This window comes from Neofelis nebulosa, chromosome 1 (genome assembly GCF_028018385.1).
Source record: "Neofelis nebulosa isolate mNeoNeb1 chromosome 1, mNeoNeb1.pri, whole genome shotgun sequence".
Taxonomy (NCBI): Eukaryota; Metazoa; Chordata; class Mammalia; order Carnivora; family Felidae; genus Neofelis; species Neofelis nebulosa.
The window spans coordinates 229,333,115-229,357,441 of record NC_080782.1 but is presented as its reverse complement, the minus strand read 5'-3'; the positions used below and the strand labels follow the sequence as shown (position 1 = coordinate 229,357,441).

Genomic DNA, 24,327 nt, shown 5'->3' with positions numbered 1-24,327 from the left:
TCCCTAGAGATGACAGCCAACTTTAGGGATCCAAATGAAATACAGTGGGAGTGGGGCTGATTAAGAACAAAAGTTTAAAATAGGGCTTTAGAACCTTCAGGATAGAGAATCAAACGAGGATTTCCTACTTATGTGCTTAGAGCTAGAGTGACCTGCCGATAAATGAAAGAGGCCAGATATTAGCTGTGTGTCTCAGGGGCATGACATGGATGGTGTCATCTCCTAAAACTGCTTCTCCCAGGATACTTCCAGGTCCCTGCCTGGATAAGTAGGAAAGTGAAATTACACATGTTCAAGGGGACTCCTCACATTATGAAGGGATCACCGGGTCCCTTTAAGTAGCCTCTTCTTTAGAGGCTTCCGAAGGGTTTGTTCGCAAATGTGAAAACCCTCAATCAAGAGGAAAACTAAAAGCTGAAGTGCTTCTAGATTCTGGTTTTCACGAATCACTAAAAAAACTGTAATAAAACAAATCTGAGCTTCGAATCCATGAGCAATTTCCTATCTGGTTTAAAACGTTTCATTCGAGGACAGAGAAATCTGGACTATGAGGCTGACTGCTGTGATAAAAGCCAGTAGTCCCAGGGAGGGCCAGCGGGCTGGAATGGAGGTCACGTTTCATTCTGTGCCTCCATAAAGGGGTGGATGACAGGACAGTGTTGGTGACAAGAGAGGGGGACTTTTTAGTTTTTTCATTCCCTGTGTTTGCCATTTGATCCTCTGTTTCCCTGCAATGAGTAAGATTTCAGGATGCAAAGCAAAGGGCTGGTGTAGGACCAGGAAGGCTGAATCCTCTCTACAGCGGGACAAGGAACAGAATCTCCAAGGAGCAAGTGGGTTTATTGGCTCCCAGGACACCAAGCAAATCCAGTTATGTACTGAGCCTAGGGCTGAAAGGAAAATGCAAGCAAGCCTGGGTTGCTGTGGCCCCAGGGCTTAGAAGGAAAAGGGACTTTATGAGTTCAGTACCCAGAACCTTACATAATATGACTCAACACTCAGTTAGATTTACCCACCGAAATTAACACTGCAAGTTTTCTTTCTTGATTCCTTGAGGACAGAACTATAAAGTCATAGTAAAATCCTTAATTATTGGAAGTATATGTTTATAGGAAAGCAGCTGAGTCTGGAAAATTAGCCTGAAAACAGGTGTTAGTACTAAATGTATACCATAAGAATAAAAATTTAACTGCTTGCTTTAAGTTGGTAAATGAAAACACTTGGCAAGAAATAAAACCTTAAATCAAGTATTTGTCTTCCTGCATACCCTAACACAGAGGACCCCTGTGCCCCTGTAATTACGCAGCAAGCAGTTACAGGCATGGTTTTTTGGGGGGTGCCTGGGTGGCTCAGTCGGTTGGGCGTCCGACTTCGGCTCAGGTCATGATCTCACGGTTGATGCGTTCGAGCCCTGCATCAGGCTCTGTGCTGACAGCTCGGTGCCTGGAGCCTGCTTCAGATTCTGTGTCTCCCTCTCTCTCAAAAATAAATAACCATTAAAAATTAAAAAAAAAAACACGCATGGTTCTTTGGTAGTTACAGAGGTGAGTAAAACTTGGTCCCTGTCCCCAAGGACAGGAGTCTACAGTTTGTTATAGCGAGGACACTAGACACAGGGATTGCTGGTGAAACTATCAGCCATTTGCTTGTTTCTGAAATTACATTCTTGACCTTGCACAGAATCATGGAGCCCTTGAATGTCACAGCAAAGGCAGCAGCAGCAGCAGCTGGACAGATTTTGTTTGCTTCCTCGTATACAGGAACCGAATTTGTAAGGTCTCTTCCTGTTAGGTTTGACCCAAGGTCAGAAACTGAACTACTAAGAGAGAAATTTCCAAATTTTACAAACTTGAACTAAGTCTAATTTTTAATATTCATGCTAAAAAACAATGGTTTGGAGAAAGCTGTCCTGTTTAGACTTTGTGACTGTTAACCCAAGGCCAGCCTGCTCCCCCCCACTCTCCCCAAGGCAGCAGAATGCTTAGTGGTTGGGGTGTCTTGGACTACTGTGCTTTTTGTTGTGGCTCTTATGGGGGATTTGCTAGGTTTTCAGGGTACTAAAAAAGATTATGTGGAAAAGGAAAAACAGCTTCCCAGGTATTCCTACCATAGCATTTGATGAATTTCATGGCTGTCCTTTGATCATGGGTCATGTTCTCAAGCAGAGGGACCGAGGTCTCGTCTCTCTCTATAGACCCAGATGTGTCCACTGTAGGCCTGAGTTAGCAGGGGCTCCAAGCATGTTGGGTGAGGTGCAGAGATTCCAGAGCGTGGTGGCATTTAGGACCCCCCAACAAAGAGGGGTTCGTAAACAGCACCCTTTGTTTACCTCAGAATCATAATAAAGCCCATCTCAGCCTCCTCCTAATGGGGTAATTGTGGAGAGCCCAGTCTCACATCTCTGGAGTAGAGTTTTATTTAGAATTTGAGCGCGAGCCCCAATGGCTATTGGGTGCCAAGCATCCTTGGGAAGAAAAGAAGGAAGCATGCTGCCAGCTAGCTGAAAAATAGCTAAGCTTCTCCATTCTGACTCATCCTCCAAATTGCACTTCAGAAGAAAATACCTTCAAACTACAGTTACAAGGTTTTGGAGGTTCTTGAGAATTCTGAAGACTTTCTAGGTAGATGCAACCCATTATTTGTGACACTGAAGCCTCGGCATGTTCAGATGGGTTCGAGCCCACCTACACTCACTGCTGAAGCCATTGGTTTCACTTCCTCAGGTTTATAGGGGAAGCAGGGAGAGAGGGAGTCATGGGCAGCTCGAATCTTAATACAATTCTGATGCCTATATTGCTAAAAATGCAAGCAGTGCAGGTAGACAGGAGGGCCAAAACCTATCTGAGACACTGTCACTGGTCATAACTGCACCACATGTACCCTTGGCTTGTATGCTGATTAGTGTATGAAGAGCCAGGAAAGCCAAAGATGAAGACCACCTCATTGAGAGCCCCCTACTCGTGCTCTGACTTCTCTACAGTGCTTTTCAGCTTTCTGAGTTTTCTTTGGGGCCTCAAGTGCTCTATGAAACAGCTTCAGAATAGAACACGTCTCAGTTCACCAACTTCCTTTAGCACGTCCTAGGAGCTCCTGAGGCCACTGGAGAAACTGTTGCTGGGGAGGAGAAAGAAATCTAGGCGGGCCTGGCACTTACTACCAAAGGATATGCTGCCTCGCGACCATGGAACAAAAAGCCTACAGAACACTGTTATTGTATCCATTGTTATAGGAAAACCTTCCCTGTGACAGCATATTATTAACAGAGGAGGGACATACTTGCTCTTGTTAGTACTCATGCATCCTTCAAAATATGGCAGAATGTACCCGCAAGCAATGTGTGCCATTCACAACATTCTTAGCTTGCTTTTATTTTCTTGGACCTCTGGAAAATATTAAAAGAATGTTTCGTGATGCCTCCAGGGAGAGAGGGCACATGCCATATGTCCTCATTCAGCAGGAGCAGAATATTAACACTTTTTGGAGCGATCTGGTGTTTAGACTCTGAAGGTTCGTACAAAGAGACCCAAGCTGTGAACTCATGCAAAATGAACACAAGCCAAACTAGAGAGAAAGAAACTAATTCTGGATGGAACCCTGGCAAATTCCTACTGTGGGAAGACCAGTAATGTTGGACTAAGACGCCATCATGCTCCCTGTGCTAGCTAGAAGACACAGCACATGGCTGCCACACCAGACTCAACAGATGATAAACTCTGGCAGATACCCCACATACAAAGGGCAATCTGCTAAAAATGGGAATTTCTGCTACAGTGGAAAAAAAGTTAAAAAATACTTGAATTGACTATCAGTAGAGGTAGAAATGAAATATAAACGTATATAAACACACCCACACTTCCAACCATTGCCTTAAGAATGGCTTCCTTGATTTAATTTTGGACTTCTTTCTACAGGAACAGATAGGGCATGTGTGACTTTAGATCAGATAAGCTGCATTCTCATGACGGACTCTTGGAGGCAGCAGAGCGGTCAAAGTGTGGGTTCTGGAGCTGGGCTCGGACCCATGCCTTACTAAGTACTTCCTCGTTGAGCAATTTTGGGCATTTCACTTCTCTAGGTGTTCTTTGTATGCTATAAACGGAGACAATACCGATATGATGGGATTATCATGGCAATTACATGAAATATGATAAGGGCTTTGTACATAGTGTATGCGCAGCAAACAGTGGCTGTTCCTGTTTGTGAAGGTGTGAAGCCTAGGAAAGCAATGGAGAATTTTCTATATTTGGTGGTGATGCAATAAATGGTCACACTGCGTGGTGGCAGTGGGGTGATGAGGGGAAGGCAGGGGAAAAGTTTGCCTAGCAGTAACTACTAAGGGGTTTTCCATACTGCCGATTCCTCATGCCCCTCTCTTACAAACAGTGGCTGCTACAGCAGTTTGCTAGCACTGGGAATACCCTAGCCCACCTGGTATGCTGGGGTGGAGCAAAGTTTGAGATTTAGTGCACAAGGGTATCTTGACGAGGGCTCTGTCACCTTAGTCAGGGAAGCGTCTCCCTAACAGCCGCAAAGGAAGCAAAGGTTCCTTTGCAAAAGCTGGGGAGCAAATTGGTGGATGCTGGCCAAACTAAGGACCCCTGTGGTGTCCGAGGCCCTGTGCAGACCTCCAGCTCTAAAGTAGCAGGAAACTGTGCTTCTAAATCAGAGCCCCTGGGGAAGAACAAGCTGGGGATCTTGCCAGGCTAAAGCTCCCAGTCTGAGGCATCCTCCCTGAGTGGTAGGGCAGAGTGAAGGAGCGTTATCTCACACAGCGCTGACCCGCAGACGCCCAGCCTCACTCAGGGCAGAGAAAAGTGGCAAAGGAAGCGCACACACCCCAGGCCGGTCCCCAGGAAGCCAGCGGGGTACACCCACCCCTCTCAAGGAACGAGGCAGGTTCCCCCTGACTTTTCAAAACTCTGCTCACCAGCTCTGAGAAGATGCTTCTGGCTCACCAGGTCCCTGTAAAGCAAGAATCTGCTCAAAAAGGAATTCCAATTCGAACACCCGGCTTAGAGTTTGAGGCCACTTTAATCTGGGTCGTGACTTTATTAGTTGTCACTTCATCTAGGAGCCACCAGCCACTGTCCTTGATTAGGTACCAAGGTCTCAGGCATACACCTTTTACTCCAAACCCCTCACCTTTGGCCCACAAGAGTACTGATGTCTTTCATTTTAAGATATTTTAATGCACTAAACACTATTTTTGTTGGCATCAGTACAGATGCGTTTTAAAGCAAGGTTATTATATTTAATTTGATGATATATCATGTTAGAATTCACTGTATACAAAAACGTTCTGACCTCTACAAAATGGCTCCAGAAAGTGCAGAAAAAACTGCTCAATATGTTGGGTTTTTTTACCAAAATAAAAGGACTCACCTGAAAGATCTGGCAAAGTTTTGCTGAGTACATTAAAAAGGAAAAATCAAAGTCCTTAATTTATAGATTGTCCCAGAAATCACTACATTTTTCAAATCTGTTGTTAGATGGACTTTTCTTTCTTTAAATTTTTTTTTTTGTTACATCTGGAGTTGAGACATTAACCTGTTCCATATGTGCCACAGACTGCAAATAAAGACACAATCTTGGAAAACATAATGCCAAATGTCTCCTTTAAAGTTCGATGCAAATGAGATCCTTCTCACCTTTCTACACATTCCTTGACAACAGCAAAATTTCCATCCCCTATTGTTCTTCCGACTTTATATCGTTCTGTTATTGTGGCTGGAATCTGGAAGCCTTCCTCCAACACTTCTGAAAGAATCATTAGTACATTTTTATCGACAGAAAAGGGAACACAGATGTTGCACCAGAGAGACATTTAGAAGTATCATCGGATAGACTGGAACTGATTCAGAATCAATATGTCACTTTCCGTACAGTGAGGCAAGCCCCGCTGCTGACACTCCATACTCAACAGTGTTTTACTAAGACGAATGATAAACTAAAAGGAAACGTAGAACGTATGGGGTCCATTCCCACCGATGGAAGAGGGACAGTGGGGATTCTGAGGAGGAAGTTTGGCTCTGTGGGTTTCATGCCAATGTGATCAATAGTGTTTACGGAACACCCCCTGTCTACAGAGAAATGACATTCCTAGGGATGGCTCAGTAGGAAAATGGAGTTTATAGGGGGCGCCGGGCTGCTTGACAGGGTACAAGCATGAAGCATGCCTGCTGTTTGGACACTTAGCTTTACTACATCCTGAAGTGGAGATCTCCGTAAAATTCCTTATGAACTAAGCCTGGAGTGTCACCCCTCCCCAGTATCAATGACCAGATTTTAGACAAATGTTCTCACCAGCAACCTGCATAGCAGATGTTGAGTTAAAATTGCAATATTTATTATGTCTGTGAACAGAACAGTTTTGTAGTTTCAATTATGTTAGTGCCACTAACACAACACATTTTCCCCCTTAAAATGCATTTTGAAACATCTTACAAATGCCTAATAATGCTTTAAATATCTGAGGCCATAAAACTAAATAAGCCACACTTAGGTCACATAAATATATTGGATAACCTTTACCATCTTAGGGGTGTAAAAAGCCTTTTATTGCTGGGCTCTAAAATTTACATGCTTTAAAGGTATAAATCCTAGCTCTCCCTCAGGCAAACCGAATACAAAATGTGATGGAAGGCCTAGTGTGTTTTCTAAATGTGCTCCTATTCTGACCTTTAATCATAAACTGAGACTAAACATTTCTTCTCGCAATAAAATTAAAACCTCAGGCGGTGCCTCGACTTTCTGGGTGATTTTTGTATTCTCCGTTAGTCCTCATCATTGGGGGACAACAAATGGAAACTCACAATTATCACACATGTGCGTTAGGACCCTTATTCTGGTTCTGTGACCATGCTCCATCTGTACCACTCTGGATTCTAGGGTGGATGGAATTTCTGGAAAGGGTTGTACAAAGTAGGACATTTGCTGCTGCTATTTTTACCCCTAGCATTTATTTGTGCAGCCTCTTTACCTCTTTATAGGTGACATTTTAGTCTTTACCCACCGGAAGCTATCACAGTGGTCTCCAGAATAAAGTGAGAGCTGAAGCCAATTAACACCCCTTCCCTAATCCCCACCATCTCACACCCAAAGAAGCCAATAATTTTGCCTCTGTTTGAAAGACTTAGCCTGGGGATTTTTGTCTACTCCATGGGAATTAGAGGAGATGGCTGGAGAAGTTTCAAATCCACTGCAAAGCACCCGAATTTATAAAACATCTCTCAGATGACACGGTCTTAAGGCTCTTTACTACATGGATAATAAAAATAGCCATGCTTGGCTGTCAGAAGCAAGTCTGACTCCAGATGGGAAACGGAAGGAGGTACTTCATCCGTCCTTCCAGTGGATGCATCACTGAGGCACCCATCTGGAGCACACGGCTTGGGATTTTTTTTTTTCCTATTGATAAAAATGTATCTTTTAGGCTTTTGGCTAAGAAGTCTTTGCTGAAGTCTTAGCCAAGGACCAGTTCATTTCATTAGGTAGATACAAGTACACAGTAAAACAAAAGGGACTTTGAGATGGTTGAATTTCATAGTTCTGGAAATGCAAAAAAAAAAAAAAAAAAATCTGATACTGCATGGTAGTCAGGAAAGAATTCATGTGTAAATCACTTATCTCATTTGACATAATCAAAGTGCTTCCCCCCAACGGTACTTTTTCTGGAAAACTAAATAATATCATTTCAAACAAATGAGGGATGCTGATTCTTTAACAGTGACTTGATCATATCAGTTTTATACTTTTCTAAATACTTTCTCATAATTGATTTGAGCCTGATAATGACCCCCAGCGAGGAAAGAGGCATATAGTACAGTCTTACACAATTTTATAGAAGGGGAACCAAGGTGAAAAAAAGCTGAAGAGGCTTATCCAAAACAATTCAACGAGTCAGTGAAAAAGTCAATTCTGGAATCCAGGTCATTTGACCACATCAAAGAGAAATCCTAAAATGTACTAGCTTAAGGTACAAAGAATATTTTTTGCAATTGCTATCAAGTAATTCTTTTTGTAAGGCCATGTTTTCGCACATTGAGTTCACTTATCTGTGGGGCCAAACCAGTCAATCAAGAGAGTAAGTATACTTTAATATACTGCAAGTGATCAGAATTGGGGAAAACAAAGGCAGCCATTACTTCCTTTTATTTTCAAAGTAGGCAATAGCTGGCCTTCTTAGAATACTTATACCCTCAGAGGATGTGAAATATCTCCAAATCGGGCTAATTCCCTTTTCCTGTTCCCATAGAGTAGATATGATCCCTGGGAGAAACTATATGCAATCCTATCCCCTTCCTCTGGCCCCCAGGAGCTGTGTTAAGCTTCTATTTCATAATGCTCCCAAAGTTACGGTTTTCTGAAGTAAATTTAGCCAACCCATCCTCTGCCCCCTGCACAAGGGAAGCCTCCTCCTCAGACACCAAGTTCCCAAGCTCACCACCTTCTCCAGGTCCATCATTCTCGTCCATTGAGCTGCAGACTTTGGTGGACGCAAGGGAAGTAGAGGAACCTCCATGTTGAGAGCTCTGCAAAAGGGAACAGACACAGAGGATGAAAACACTGGGTCTGGGTGCCAGTCTCCAGATGCTATGCCCAGCCCAGAATCTCAGGAAGTAACTGCACCCGTCACCAGGGAGGATTTGCTCTGAACACTTGAAAAGGGATTGGATTGCTTCTCTTTCCCACCCTATTAACCAGTAATGGATGGTTTAACTGTGTCAGGACAATCACTCTAAATTTGGATGTTCCTTGACTTTCTATTCCTTTTTCTCAAAATCAGCATCCCACAGCTTACTGTTTAGGTTTGTCAGATTTTAAGCATCTCACCTCACTTTTCCACAGTCTATCTGCAAACAGGCCTCAAATATGGTGCCACTCTGATCTCATCCAATGAGTTTTCTATTCTCACCATAGGAAAAAAAAAATCCTCTTCCGTTTATTTTATGGAATTTTCCAAAAAAAAAATATTGAGGCTTACCACATCGTTGGAGAAAGGTTATAGAGTGGGTTTGCTAATTCCACTTTGCAATAAAGACACAAGTACTAAGCCGGTTATCGATATGTTAACTGTTACAAAATAAGTCTGAGGCAAAGACAGGAATAAAAGCCTAAGCCTGGTGATTCCCTTGTATTTTTGGTGTATTTTGACCCAAGACCAATGAGAGCAGACAGGGTAACAGCTCTATTACAAAGCTCAGAGGGTGAAACAATACCAAATATTTAGTACTATGATTAGCTACAGGGCAGGACTTTAACAATGAACCTTCCCATCTCTGCATCTATTCCTTGAGAAAACAATCTGCACATTTCAATGCTATTTCTAAACAGTGAACACAGCTTGTCCTAAAAGATCTTCCTTCTGTTTCCCTGGGTTTATCCACTTGGTTGGCCTGATGGGAGCAGGAGGCGGTGAGGGGGCGGCATTGGCTCATGGTGCCGGCTGTCTGTGGAGCAGAGAGAAGGGAAAGAGCATCTGTAGTTGAATTAATAATGAAGAGGTGGCGAGAAGCAAAGTTGACCTATTTTTCTTCTGCTTACCTGTTTCCCTTCAACCTCCTCCCCACTGCATCCAGCCTTAACAGGACACGAAGTAGGAGGGAGGAGAAAGTTTTATGTAATTCCTTTACCCCCAATAGTACCTTCATGTAAAAGCAAAGGTTATAGTTTTCACCAAAAAGACTAATATCATTCAGGGAATGTTACTTAAATCACTGCATGGCCATTTGACTCCACTGCCTGTTCTCCCAGGTTTGGCTAAGATAAATATGCTCCACTGGACAAGTTCATCAAAGCTGACAGCTGACATTGGGGTAAAAGTTAAATTCGCGGAAAGGATACATCTGCTTCAGTATAGGGCATCCTAGAAGTTTTGAGGTTACTCCAGAATACCCCCGAAGGCCACACAGTTTGTGTGGTGTGCCCTTTATTTTCCTATATCATGAGAATTCCCCCATCAATCAGTCTGGTGACTTGAGCAGGGTCTTTTCCATCTCATCTAGCCTCCCTTTGTGACCAGCAGAACACATTTATCCTATATCAGGCTAGAAAGAGGGATTCAAATCATGACATCGAAACAGTTTTCTCTTGAGATGATACTCTGTAGTCATAATCAACTCTGTCGAAGGTACTGTAAATGTATGAGCTTCTAAGTCACGCTCTGCTGACTTTTACCGAAGTCTGTTTGTGAAAACCTTGTATTTGTAATATTGGAATACAAGGCTTAAACAAGGCAGATTTACGATGTCGATGTCTGGAGAAAATAAACATTAACATTACCACATTTGAGAGGAAGGTGTGTGTTTTCCAGAAAGTGAGGTCTTTTATCCCTTGTGTCATTGCTTTTGCTGTAGACATAATGTTGTTCCAAGCAGAAAAGCAGTAAGTAAATGTCTAAAATGTAGACCTTCTCTTCTGGGCTTTCTGATCCTTGAATTTCTTCCAGCAGCATCACAAGTGGTGTTTAATAATGTAGACACATTGTGGTTTGGGGTGGCAGGTGCTGTCTTGTCATATGGTGTTTTAAATTTTAGAATACAAAGACACATTCTTTCATCAAGCACTCGAATTAATAGACTAGTAGCATGTTTCCTACCAAAGATGTCCACAGTTATGCACTCAATTCCAAAAGCTTGTTCTTTTAATAATATCAGATACTCAAAACAGAACTGTGACCCAGGGGCACCTGGATGGCTCAGTCGGTTAAGCGTCCGACTTTGGCTCAGATCTCGAGGTCCGTGAGCTCCAGCCCCATGTCAGGATCTGTGCTGGCAGCTTAGAGCCTGGAACCTGCTTCGGATTCTGTTTCCCTCTTTCTCTGCCCCTCCCCTGCTCACACTCTGTCTCAAAAATAATAGATCAACATTAAAAAAACAAAAAAGAACCCTGACCCAAAGTATATGAAAACATCTTTTAAACTGTAATGTGCCATAAACTTGCTGGACATTATTCAGTTAAATGCCTTATCAACTAACTAATTGCATTTTTAACAGTTCAGCCAAACGTCTGATGCCCTGAATGCTTGCCACAACGCCAGCTGTGTTTTCTCTGCCTTATGGACAAAAACCCCTCAAGGATTTTAGGCTCTGGTTTGGAAAAAAAAAAAAAAAAAAAGGTAGAGTTAACACAAGTTTGCTTACTTTTAGAATTGCTTATTTTCAACTTCAGGTTTGAAAATGTACCCAAGGTAATTTCAAATTTCATGCTGAGGGTAACAGCATTTTTTAAGAGAAAAATTTACTTAATTACAAATAGAACTCCAAGAGGAATGTTCTCATTTTATTTTATGCTCAGAGTAAAAGATTCAGAGTATTAGATTTTTAATGGGGTTATCACTTCTTTTTCCCAAAGAAGTAAGATAGTTAACATTATACCCTTTTCTAAGACAATGATTATTCATAGATTAAAAGAATTTCAGGGATTGGAGTAAGCCTTAAATATTACCTATTCCACCCTACTTCTATTCAAAGACCAAATTCCCACTATAAAAATCCCAGCCATGTGGTAAAATGGCCTCTGTCCAAACACCTCCACCAGTGAACACATTATTTCTTGAGGTAGCCCCTTAATTGTTCATATGAGGCCAAGAAAGTTCTTCCATATGTTGAAATGATGTCCTTCTACATTTTCCTTTATTGGTCTTAGCTCTCACCTCTGGAGCTACCCATTACAGGTCTAATCCATTTTTCATAGGACAATGCTTCCGGAAGTTGGAAATAGTTACTGCACCCCTTCAGTTTGGATATTCCCAGAGTTTTTTTTTTTTTTTTTTTTTTTATTGTTCATCATGTGACAGAGCTCCATAACCTCTTTACCTTCCTATGGATACACTCCAGTTCTCAATAACTCTTGTTAATGCTAATGTTAAAACAAATGTAATATTCTAGGTGTACCTGACCAGCCCAGAGCAGAGGACAGAGCTTTCTTCCTTGTGAACAGAATATTAATGCACGGTAAGATCACATCGGCTTATTGATAGCACCATAGCTTTTTAGCCTGACACTGAGCTCACAGATATGTCAGATCTCCCTAGTCTGTATTTGAGAGGTTGGTGTTTTGGATCAAGTGTAAGACTTCCTATTTACTCATGCTAAATGTTATCTTTATTACATAGATATGCTTGCAGACTGTTATTTTTTGGATTCTGATTTTGTCACCTAATGTTTTTTGTCCTCTCTTCTAGTTGAAGTGACTCAATAATAAACATGGCTCTTTGTGTATGCTAGTTACTAATCCTAAATATGCTAATTTAGACAGTGTTGGAACATTTTGATTACTGCCCATGAGTCTGATTGAAGGATTTTGAAAATCGTAAAGGGAAAATGTGTAAATTTTTGCTCTTTAGAATTAACCCAATGAGATTAACCAGCTTTATTTGTGACCGACAGAAGCCGAAAAGCCCACTTATATTTTTGCATGCTTACAAGTGAAATCAGTTTAGTTATTTGGCTTTTCTGGACAGACAAACCATTTTATAGTATACATAATGATAAGATTTTATGTTTGCTTTAGTTTGCTAGTTCTAAGACATCTGGGTGCATAGTACAGAACATACAGTTATTTTAGAATTTAATGCAATTAGCTGCTCTAAGAGACATTGTGACATTTGAAATGTTATCACCTCCAAGCTGATTTAATGGAAACCAGGTGGGCAGGTTGCTGGCACCTGGATGCTTTTATGGCACACCTTCATAAAAGGACTGCCCTAAGTAAGAACACATCCAAAGTGTAGCTTTTCAGCTTGGGATCATATAACAGATGGAGAACATATCACACTTTTTGAAGTGAGAAAGCTGACATAACAGCTCTAACCACATTTACCAAGATGTATCTGATGACTATGTAGTTAAAAACATTTCATTTTAAATATAATGATATAGTTACCCCTGCCATTGTATTAATGGTGTCACTCACCTGAGGACTACACTGAATAAAGTTTTCAAAAATATCCAATTGATGCAACTGATCTACTCGAGGTAGAAAAATCTCACCAGATAACTTTAGCTTTGATTGGATAATTGTATTACTTCCACTCCACATTCTGTCTTGGCATACAATTATTACTTTGTTAATATTGATTTGAAAAACTGTAAAAAAAAAAAGAATTTGAAAATCAAGTGGATCAACTTTATAAAGAAAATGCAACCAATAAATAGTTACCAAACTCAAACTACTGTCTTGGTGATCTTGACTTGAAGTCTACAGAATCTGTAAAGATGACCTCCTTTAATAAAAAAAAAAAAAAAATTAAATCATACTCTTAGTGTAGAAAGCTTAAAACCCAAGGATTCTATATGAGTATAGACAAACCATACATTCATTTGCTCTCCGAGTGAGTATAGAACAAGTTGGTGACATTGATCCGTAATAACTAGTAAGGTGTTATTATGTGAAACAAGAGAAAGGGAATTCCTTTTTTTTCAAATTCCTCTATCTGCATTCTTCATAACATGTTAGCCTAAATACAGTTTATGACAAGTAATTGTGTGTGTAACAAGAATCAATATTGAAAAATGTAAAATGTTATCATAAAGATTCACAGTTTTTAAAAGACTGAAGACCCGTTATTCATGAAATTGGTTTACTCAGAGGAAGAAAAAATGAAAATGGGAATACTGGGATTAAATCTATGATACTGAAGCCACCCATGTGAGCCAAACATTCAAAAATAAATGTATTTAGCTGCAATTTTGTTTGATCAGGCAGCTCTCTTGCCTCAAGAGTCAGGCCAAGATGTATCAATTTAAAATCTGAACCATTTGTCTTGAAGAGACTGTTGTTTTGGGGGAGGGGGACACAATATCTCCCCTGAGGAGTTATTCTTCATGAAATCATAGTTTGGAAAGGGGACCAGAAAGTCATCTAGTTTATCACCTCTCAATAAAATAATTCCCCCCATGATTTACTCCCAAATGAGATTCCTAGTCTGTGATGAAGGGAGCTCACTACTCTTCCAGGCACCTACTATACTTTATTTTAAACTCTGCTATATTAAGAAAGCATAAATACAATTTGGAATTTATAAATTTGTAAACATTTCTTCCAGTTGTACCATTATTGCTTTGGGCACTGGTTACATTCAGGTTATCATGGAACAAATAAAGAGAACCAACTAAACTACAATTTTAAGGCTAAAAAGAACCTACTAAAAATGTTAGATTTAAAACTAGAATTTTGGACTTCCATAACAATTTTACTGTAAAATATTTTTCTAACTAAGCCAGTAGAGTTTTCTATTCTCCCTTACCCCACATTATGCATTAAATAAAGTATGGATTTTTATTCTAGACTGATGCTGGGTAAGCAAGCATTTTATTATCATCACTATTTATTTTATCATATATTTACTTATTTTATATATTTATTTATTCAGTGATTTAAAAACACTTGTTTACACACCCATGTACATATATCTACATGATCATTTCCCCCACCCTACAATTCGATGACCTTGCAAAAAATGCCTTCAAACCCAGGAGACAGTTAGTATGTCTAAAAAAATGCAAGCCAATTCTTTTTTCAATCAGTCGGCCATTGGTCTGACAAATTCACCCTTAAGACAACCCTGAGACAAAAGTATATTAATGATTTTAATATGACCAGCTGAACCCGAATTCTTCATCACATAGTCTTCTCATTTTGTTGTTTGTTATTGCCAATATTTTACACTTTAGATGTCATGGGATGCCATTCTGCAGTATCTCAAGTATCACTTTGCTGGTGCTAATTACATCACAAGAATGCCGTACACACAATTACAAAGGTAAAGATTACCCCTCAAAGTCATTTCCATTTCCGTGTCTACTTATAAGTTTTCTGAAAGAAACTCACTGAACAACATAGGTGGTTTTTCCTGTTTATTACATAGTTATTCTAAGGTGGTAAGTGTCACAAAGTTAACTTTGAGGGGAATAACATGGTCCAGTGCGGAATACAAGCTATAACACTTTACAATGAAACCACAACACAAGGTGATGGAACTTTGAAAACTGGGTAGTTCAATGAAACATCTCATCATTTAGCACTATAAAACTCTACGATGGCCTCAACTGATGGATTTTTAAAACATTTTGACACCAAATGCTCTTTTTAAGAGAATATACATCCAAGCCACTCAAACTGTATACAGAAACTAGGTCACCCTCTTTGTAAAAATTTCATCCAAATGTACAACATTCATAGTGTATTTTGAAGTAAAAAGTCCTTAGGACAAATAAGTCAATTCCTTGTTTGTTGATGAATATAACATAAAAAATACACACCACAGGAAAATTAGCTTTCATACTTCTTTGCCTGTGACCTTTCAGATGCCTACTATCCTGGCTTCAAAACCTTTTTGTGGCCATATATAATACAAACACCCATGTATTGCATGCACCATTTATCCATCATCCTTACTAAAATGAACCACATTTTAAAGACACTATATATCATGCACTCTTGAAAATTACAGCTAGGGCCTCAGATTTCCTATCTTTTCCACATGCGTTACAGGCACAAAATTACAAATATTTTTCAGCTGACAGTATAACAAACTGCATCAGGCAATCGGTATATTGAATTCAATATATTTCTAATTTTTACACTACACTCTTGTGGGCTATCTCAAACAAATACAGTTCTCACTCACATGCACAATTAGAGATGCTAGCAAAACTAATGCAAATATGTATAAATGGGCAAATGTATGCATATATAGTAAATCCGTTTGATTAACATTTTCAAGTGTGTATATATTTATGCAGATATATACACACACATAGCAAGTATAGGAAGGTTACTACTGAAAATACGTCAACAGTTCAGAATAGTGTTTTGAAAGAACATACAAAATTGCCTTACAGGTTATCTGGCTTTGTTACCAACCTACTTCAACTCAAACACAGTTTGGATTATTTTATATTTATGTTTCAATATTAACACTCAACTACTCACAACTCTATAAATCAATGTTTCATTCTTAGTGAATATGGATTGACAACCAATACATGTCATCAGTGCATACACTAGAGAAAACATCAGTGACAGTATTTACTCATTTTAATAACTGAATATCAAGACATAACGAAACAAACACTGATGTGTGCTTATACTTAAAAATTAACACAACTTTGGGTTTGTTTCAATGCCACATTTTTTGTGTATCTGGATTTCAATTTTTTGTTTGTTTGTTAAATAAATCATTACATCTATTAGGAACCATTTTGCCTTACTAGTTCAGCATACTGCTTTTGAACTTAAAAATGCCCCAACTACTATGTCACATTTAACAATTTGTGGCATTTAGGTTTTACAAGATCCATATACAGTTCCACAAGAGCCAGTAACGTATAAGGCTGTGTCACAAACACCATGTTTTACTATTTATGGTCTATAAACATACACAAACACGTATATAAGCACACCCATATACACACAGAGCCCTGAAAATTTACATAGACACCCACACACCTGTATAGATATATGGCCACACTGGAAAAATTTAGTAGTCCAATAGCTCAAATGCATGGGATTATTTTTCAAGAATATTATTTTCTACTTTCATCAAGAAATTTAGCATTTAGACTTCATTGCTTTTAAATGGGGAAAGGAAAAAAAAAAAGCCCAATAAAGTATAGATTTGCAGTGGGTGCAACCTAATAGCCCTGCTGGCTAATGTAGGGAATACATATAGTACATAAATGTTGGTTCAAATGATTTTAGGATATACCCGGGATGTGTACAGATGAGTGGACCTGACACCATCTTAAAAGCCTATGGATGGTATAGAAACATTGTGGATTTCTTCCCCCACTTGACTGATGAAAGCAAGACAAAGAAGAAATAAACCACCACATGGTTTTCAGAACCAGTCTTTTGAGTTCACACTGAACTTCACACTTGATCTATTATTGTTTTGCATTTCTAAAATGCTGAAAGCAGAGGAAATACTTATCCTATCTTTTTCTACGATGTCTAAGAAAAACAAGTGCGTGCAAATGAAGAAGTGTCAAAATTTTAACTAGAGCACAATGTCTTCATGGCACACTTAAGGTTGACCATAAGAACAAAAATGCATGGCTTTTGCTCGAGCTCTCTCCTTCTCAGAATAATTTTAAAGTTCAGTGCCTAATTTTTTAAAAAGAATTCTGTGCGTAAGTAAATCTTAAGTGCCTATAAATCATCAATTTGAGTCCACTGGTGAACTGAAAACTTCTGGTTTGTCGCTAAGAATTTTTTTTTAATTTCTCCTTTAGTATAATGGAATTACGCTCTGCATAGAAAGAGATCTCAAAGTCTATAATGGTGTGTTGTTTCAATCTCTGAGGGACTTTAGTTTCAAAAAGTAAATGATATATATTGCCTCTGAACAGTCCTTTAATAAAAGTCATATGTTCAAAAGATTAAATGCTGTGGAACTGCATTTCCTTTGGAACTGCCTGAATGGAAAGCTGGCCATGCTATCTATCGGCAGTTAGTACAAGTACAGTTTCTTTTAGCCATGTCTAAACAAAGCCATGGGCTTCATATCAATTGGCAATATCTGCCACTTATCCAGAACAAATAGCACTTATTGGACCTTGCTAAGCAGCGCTTGTCCCTAAGATTGACAGTGCAGGGAAGCTGAAATTTTTGGAATTTATTTTTGTTCTGGACCATCTGACCCCGCCAGATTTAAGTTAACTGTTCCACTGCTTTCTTTGCATTTTTGACAGTTCAGTCAAATACATACTAATCTTTTATGGACTCAACTGTATTAAGTAATGCATTTTACAAAGACATAACTAGAACAGACACCAGCATAGGCAACTTCACAGATGTTTACTGTTTCAGCTAAAACAAAGCAGCCTTTTGATCTCAGCAGGAGTCTCTGTTCATTTCTATTGGAAACAGTTTTAAAACCTGAAGTCTGGAACAGGTATTATTATGAACTGTTCTTTCAAGATGGAATGATTCAGTTTGCGGTTCGAATAACCTGCCAGAGAAGTGTCTTTCTCTCCAATAGACAGGATAATGAGGCACTAATTATTATAAGGCTACGTTTTCAGATGCTGTTAGATTGCCTGGACTCTTTTTTTTTTTTTTGCCTTCTTTTGGTTGAAATATTTTATTCACTTGGAAAGTGAGATGGTAACATATGTAACTATAAACCAGATGGTAAAATTTGATAGTTGAGCAATTTATCAAGGAGATAAATTGATAACATTTAAAACAGTATATGACAACTGAATTTCTCTCCATCTTGAATCAAACACTTTGTTTTTAAATTCAGTTTTCAAGTAAAATTTGAAAAAAAATGCAAGGAAAGGCCTCCAAATGGCATCATACATTTTTAATTTATCACCTACTGAGATATGTCAAGCCTGTACAATATCAAAACCATGCTTCACAAGTCTTAAATTGTTAGTGTTTGAACTAGTAAAACTAAATGATCACTAGGGTATGGCTTACATACAATAGACCATACACATTAAATTAATTTTTAACATTCAGATTTGAAAATAATTATTTTATGTTTAAGCAAAGCTGACTATGATTTTTAAAACAGAGGACCAGAAGAGCAGAATTAGTAGGTTAATGTTAAACAGTGGGTTATAATCACAGACTTACTTGGTTTAATACAAAAGGAGTTTTGCATACGAAAATTTCCAAAACATCAGTGAGAGCCAGGATTTATCTGAACGGAGTTTTGGACTTTGGGAGGGCCTGGTTTAAACAGCACCATTTAAGAGAATTTTGCTTTTTAAATGGATTCTTCTTCTTAGAAAAAAATCCAGACCCAATTTTTTGGGGTCTGTGTGTTAAAAAAAAAAAAAAAAGCTTTCTAGCTTCAGCCTTTTCAACATTTGAAAAATTACATATACGGTTGTAGGGAGGAATTATGTCATTTATAGCAATGCCATCGAACAAGTTCTTCGTGTTGGTATATCGTTCAAGCTACATTTATGCTGTTTCTAATGAAAGGGAAGTTTAAAAAAATTTAGTTGACAACAAAAGCTAGGAAAGTTCCTAAAGCTTATCGTTGGAATCTTCATGAGGAATGTCCTTGGCGTGAGTGTTTTTCCTTAGACATATTAACCCACAAAATAAGTAGCTTTGTCTATTGTGCAGGGAGAAAAAAATCTACCTGAGTATTTTTATTACTTTGCAGTAGAAGCATCTTTAAAAAATCAGCAATCCAAATTTGAAAAAGAAGAAAAAAAATGTCTGCTAGTGCCATTTTAATTTGCTTGACCAACAGTACAGGAAAATTGTATCTATATGTCTACTTACGGTTAAATGAAAACTGTATCTGCAGAAATTAATGACCCTATATCACTATATCATTAGCTTGTTCTGTTCTTATACTCAATATCGGGTCATATATGAAATTCATCTAAACCCAGGCCTTGCACAAAAACCTCAGGTATATAAATCTTCTTCAAGGATTAAGATCATGAATATAAAATGCCTGCATTTTTACTTTCAGAGGAATTGAGTTCATAATTTCAATGTATGCAAAACCCTTTTGTTTATTTTGCTGTTAGACTTTTCTTAGGAAATGTGAAACACCTTCACCCAATCACAAACCATATACAATGCTCCATTGTCTCTTTTACACTGAGTCTCCTACTGAATCCAAATCATCCGAAGAGAGGGGGCGATACAGGTCCTGTAAGATGAAGGGCGGTATAGATTTGTTTACTTGGCTTTCTTGGGTGCCATGTGGCTCTCTTAGGAAGGGAGCAACACTGAATGAGCATCCTTGGTTTCTAACATCATCAGACCTTTTAGACTCACCAAATTTGGATAAGAGGAAAGATAATAACTGAGAAGCCATTTAAACAGACAAAAATGGTGCTTATTTGCCTTATTGGCTTGGTCTGCTTCTGAGCTATTGCCTTCTGTGTCCAGTGAATTTTATATATAGCCCCTGGGGTCTGTCAATGCCAACTCCGCTAACTATGTGTCTAGGCCATTCTTCCTTGAACACTTCCTTCCCATTCTGGGTAGAAGAGGAATGTGCTTACCTCACAAAATAATTTGTTAGGAACCCCAGATGGCAATCAGCAAATTCTGGTCCCGAAGCAGCAACCCAAGTGTTGCATTTGCAAATTGCATAAACCCAATAAAAATTGCCTTTTCAAAATTTTATACTTGGAAGACAGAAAAAAATGCAAGCTTGACCTCCCATTGCCTTCCCAATGCTCTTGCGGTCTCCAACCACTCACCAATCAACTCCTTTCTTCCTCCCTCCACCCCTTTCTGCTAGGAGATCTCTCAGTTGGTACCCAGGCAACCAGCTCAGATCTGCAGACTGTCTAGAATCCTGGCTTCTTTTCCATTTTGTACCACCCACTCCTCACATCATCTGACTGATCAGATAATCTACACAAGTCAGCCATGTGGGAGTAGAATGGGGAGCTTCATTCAACCCACACAACACAACACATTTCTTCCTGATGTATTAAGAAACAAGACCAAGAAAAGTTCATGGATGGAAAAGATCCTCTTAGATCTGCTTCTGTGACCAGTTAACAGCTTTTAGACAGCAATTTGAATAACAGTGTTTTGGAAAAATAGGGAGGTTTTTTGGTACATTGCCACCAATGCTTTTATGAAGAAAATATCTGGCATGCAGACTCTTACTGTATATGACTATTGTAAAATACCAAAAGATGTAACAGAAAAATATAATTCTAAAGGAAGGGGAAATGTTAATTAAATCATCATAATTAACATAAATAAAATAGATTTTTCTTCATTGTCAAACGTCTCAATATTCCTTTAAAAATAAAAAATATGTTCCCGTTTTTATAAATTGAGGTAGGCAGTGTGAGTGTGTGTGTGTGTGTGTGTGTGTGTGTGTGTGTGTGTGTGTGTTAGGGGGCACAGCTAACTCATTTTCCTGGCCATGTTGCTAGGCAACACAGAAGGAAAAATAGAAGTAGCTACTGTTTTCCAATTTGCAATAAAAAGAGTTAATTTATTCTTTGAAGTATCTTCTTTTAGCACTTGCCATCTTTCACTTATTTCAGTATTTCCTGCATAGGAGTATAGCCAACCATTTGAGAAGAACATTAACCAAATTTGAAACAGGATCAGTTTTGAGGGATATTCTAGGCCCATTTTAACTGGGAGGGGTTATTTGATGCAGTTGCCTCCACACCAAGATGAAAGCTTCTCTCGCTAAAGCAGCTGGGAATGTCTCCATGCACTGACATGGTACATGGATGGAGGATGTTCATTTATGGCCTAAATTTAAAAGCCTGGAAACTGAACCATCTCTGGATTATCCAGTGCTCTGCTTACAACATGTGCTTAATAAATGTTTTCAGATGACGATAAACCCTTTGTCTCCCTGAAACAAATGGGATTATTTTTCCCTCTCAAGTAGATGCCTGCATTGGTAGTTTGAATGACACAATGAAGAATCTATAAGAGAATCACCCCTTATAGTAATTTCCAAAGTGCTGGCAATGTTAATTATAGAAGCCATTGGCCACACAGCCGCTCGACACTGGCTAGACATTTTCTGCCTCATTTGGACAAAGTCATAATGACACAGAGAATACAGAGGGCAGAGGATGCAAATTCTAGCCTCGTTCTTCCAACAAAGGGACAGTTGGACAAAGTACTTTATATCCTCTCAACAGAGGTCTCCACAATAAGCAACCAGGGAGAGAAGCTCAAATCTGTGGCAGGGATTCTCAGTGACTATAATTTAATCTCAACAACTCAGCATGAGCTAAATGCTGAATCTGAGTTTAATTTGTTCAAAGGATGAGGAAGGATTACTATGCCATGTGTACTCTCCAAAGTCTACACTTCAAAAGAGAGAATGTTCTAGGAAAGAGTACTGTCTGAGCTATACATGGCTGCCCTTACAGAAGGGGGCCTTGCTGGGTAACATGCACTAGAAAAGAATCGCCCAACTACCCCTTCCTCCACTCAACGACAGACACTTAGGGGATTCAATGCATTTGGCCAATTCTTCTTTTAGTAGTTCACTAATGATTCCCGTACTTTAAAACGCCAAATTAGACTGTGGCCAAGAAGAAGCCCATAATGAAAACACTCAGATGGAATAGAGTTATGGGGTTTTCTATCTGGAAGGAACCTCCTTCTTGTTTTGTTTTGTTTTTCCAACTGAGACTCGGAGAGGATAACAGACTTATCGAAGACAACACAGCCATTTAGTAGAGGAGCTGGTGCCAGAGCCCGGGCCTCATCAAGTAATCTAAAGGAGCTACACCTGATGCCAGAAGATCCATGGAGAAACACAGCACACCCTGACACGTGGTGGGCCAGGAGCCAAAGAGACCCGGGACTGATGGAGGCCCCGCCCCTGCTCCCGCTTTTAGATAGCAGCACACGGATGCAACCTTGCAGGAGGCTTGAAGAGAAAAGCTTCCATGTTGGATGCAGTTTAAATTTATGGAACTCAGAAATTTCATTTAAAAGCACATAATAAACGACACCAAACTAAGAACCCAGACTTTGAGTTCAAGAAGCCATCATAAAACCTCCTAAGAGCACATATTCCTCTCCACCTCACTTGTGACATCAGGATAGTAAAAGGCCTTCCCTTCCCCCCACTGCACCTTCCTCTCCTCCCCTTCCTACCCCCTTTATTCCTGCCCTGGTATTACTGGAAAAGACAGACAGGGCAGGTTGTGAGGGGTAAGAATAGTAGTTCTTCCCCTTTCCTGAACATGAAGAAGCTAACACTCTTTCCAGTAACTTTTTGACTTTGGTCTCCAAGCTCAGTCAATTTCTCCAGTATTACACAAGCCAAAAAAAAAAAAAAAAAAAAAGGCAAATAGTGATGAAAAAGAGAAGGTACTCGATGTGGGTTTCATTCATAAATACACGTGTCATACGCATCTATCCCCCATGCCATGGACCCTAACCTGCTCTGGACCACCATTCTGTGGCATGAAGCAACCCCCCCACCATAGCCCCCCTCTCCAAAATGGCACTTTTCCTTTTCCTTCTTAAGGAAGGTTGATGGTCAGAGATGATGTCTAATGAAACTCATTACAACTAAGGAAGCTTACAAACCAGTGCCAATAAAGTCTGTGCCCGTTCAGGACAAAAAGAGAACCAGCAACTGTTTACTGTTGTCAGAGTTAAGATTCGGACAAATTCAGACAACATAAAAGCCCTGAGTTCTAGCTGATAGAAACCACAGCCCCTGCAAGGGACCTGCCACTGGTCACCTCCTGCCCTCACCTGGTTATTACTTAGAGACAAGCAGTGCTCTAAGGAGCTGGCACCTGTGCCATTGTATGCAGAAGCGCAGGCAGGTCTTAAACAAGGAGCTTGCTTTAGTTCCTTACCCTCTGCTTCCGCAGGCTTCCCGGGCTGGTGGGCGATGGGCTTGGCGACTTGCCCGAGCGTGGAGTAGACAGCTGACTACCAGGGGTTCCATTAACTAGAATCAAAGTTTCACAGGGAGAAAAAAATCGCTCATTAAAATGTTTTCATGACAAATCATCTTCTCGGAGAAGCAAGCAATTATAAAGGGACATGTGCTAAAATTCCAGATACCTTTTTATCTGCAGTCCTGTAAGTGACCCTCTTCAGAAATTCACTAGTTTGCTAATCCTGTGTTAAATACAGGCTCAGACTACATAAAAGTCCTTACAAATGTACTTTTGACAACTTTCCTGAAGAACTTATTAAACGGTGCCTTTAACTGTGCTGATAGATTTTAGACATGTGGTTAAGGTCCTGAGACACTTTCAGCGGGATTCATCCTTAATGCTATAGGTTAGCTTCCGAGCACCACCCAGTAGGGGTAAAAATTAGCATAACTCACAAGTGATATTCCCGGTGCCTTGTTAAAAGAGATCGCTATCTTTTTACAGTTAAGAACTAGCTTCTAGAAGTTCCTGCATCCACTTGTGCCCTGCACATCCCTCTGGCCTAACTAACTCTGAAGGACCCGCCTTCACAGGACAAACTAATTGGCACAGACACTCAGGAGGAACTCCTCACAGTTTGTCTTTATTGCTGCTGAAAATAAAAGCTGCTTTATGATAGGTTTAAATCACTGGAATTCTACCCAACTCCGAAGACTTTTCTACCACATTATCACCAAATGCAATCAAAGTCACAGAACTCAAGTAAGCAATTCTCTTCTCTGAGTAACATCACCTCTAGGAACTGATTAAAACCCTTTAGAGACATGACTTTACAAAGATATATAAGGTTGCCACTATCTTACCCATAAACATGACAACATTTTCACATGTTTTACACCCACAGTCAATGAAGTAGAATTTGCAATGAGATACACACACATTCTTGAGGGTGCACAAAAACATTTTCCATGAAGGAGAGCAAGAATGCTTTTAACTT

The 24,327-nt window shown here is 39.5% G+C and overlaps 1 protein-coding gene across 9 annotated transcripts in view; it reads right to left on the bottom strand.

Annotated features, from left to right (window-relative positions):
• Nucleotides 1–24,327, bottom strand: part of DCLK1 (doublecortin like kinase 1) — a 348,909-nt gene that overhangs the window by 58,858 nt on the left and 265,724 nt on the right. For 4 of the 9 annotated variants that reach the window (XM_058687477.1, XM_058687458.1, XM_058687505.1 and 1 more), the window contains 3 exons: nt 23,304–23,398; nt 8,447–8,531; nt 5,649–5,757 (listed from right to left, as the gene is read on the bottom strand). In XM_058687477.1, the coding sequence (XP_058543460.1) occupies nt 5,649–5,757; nt 8,447–8,531; nt 23,304–23,398 (289 nt within the window). Of the gene's footprint in view, nt 1–5,648; nt 5,758–8,443; nt 8,532–14,845; nt 19,634–23,303; nt 23,399–24,327 lie in introns of those variants that run through there. The other 5 variants (XM_058687468.1, XM_058687488.1, XM_058687452.1 and 2 more) reach the window with 2 other exon arrangements.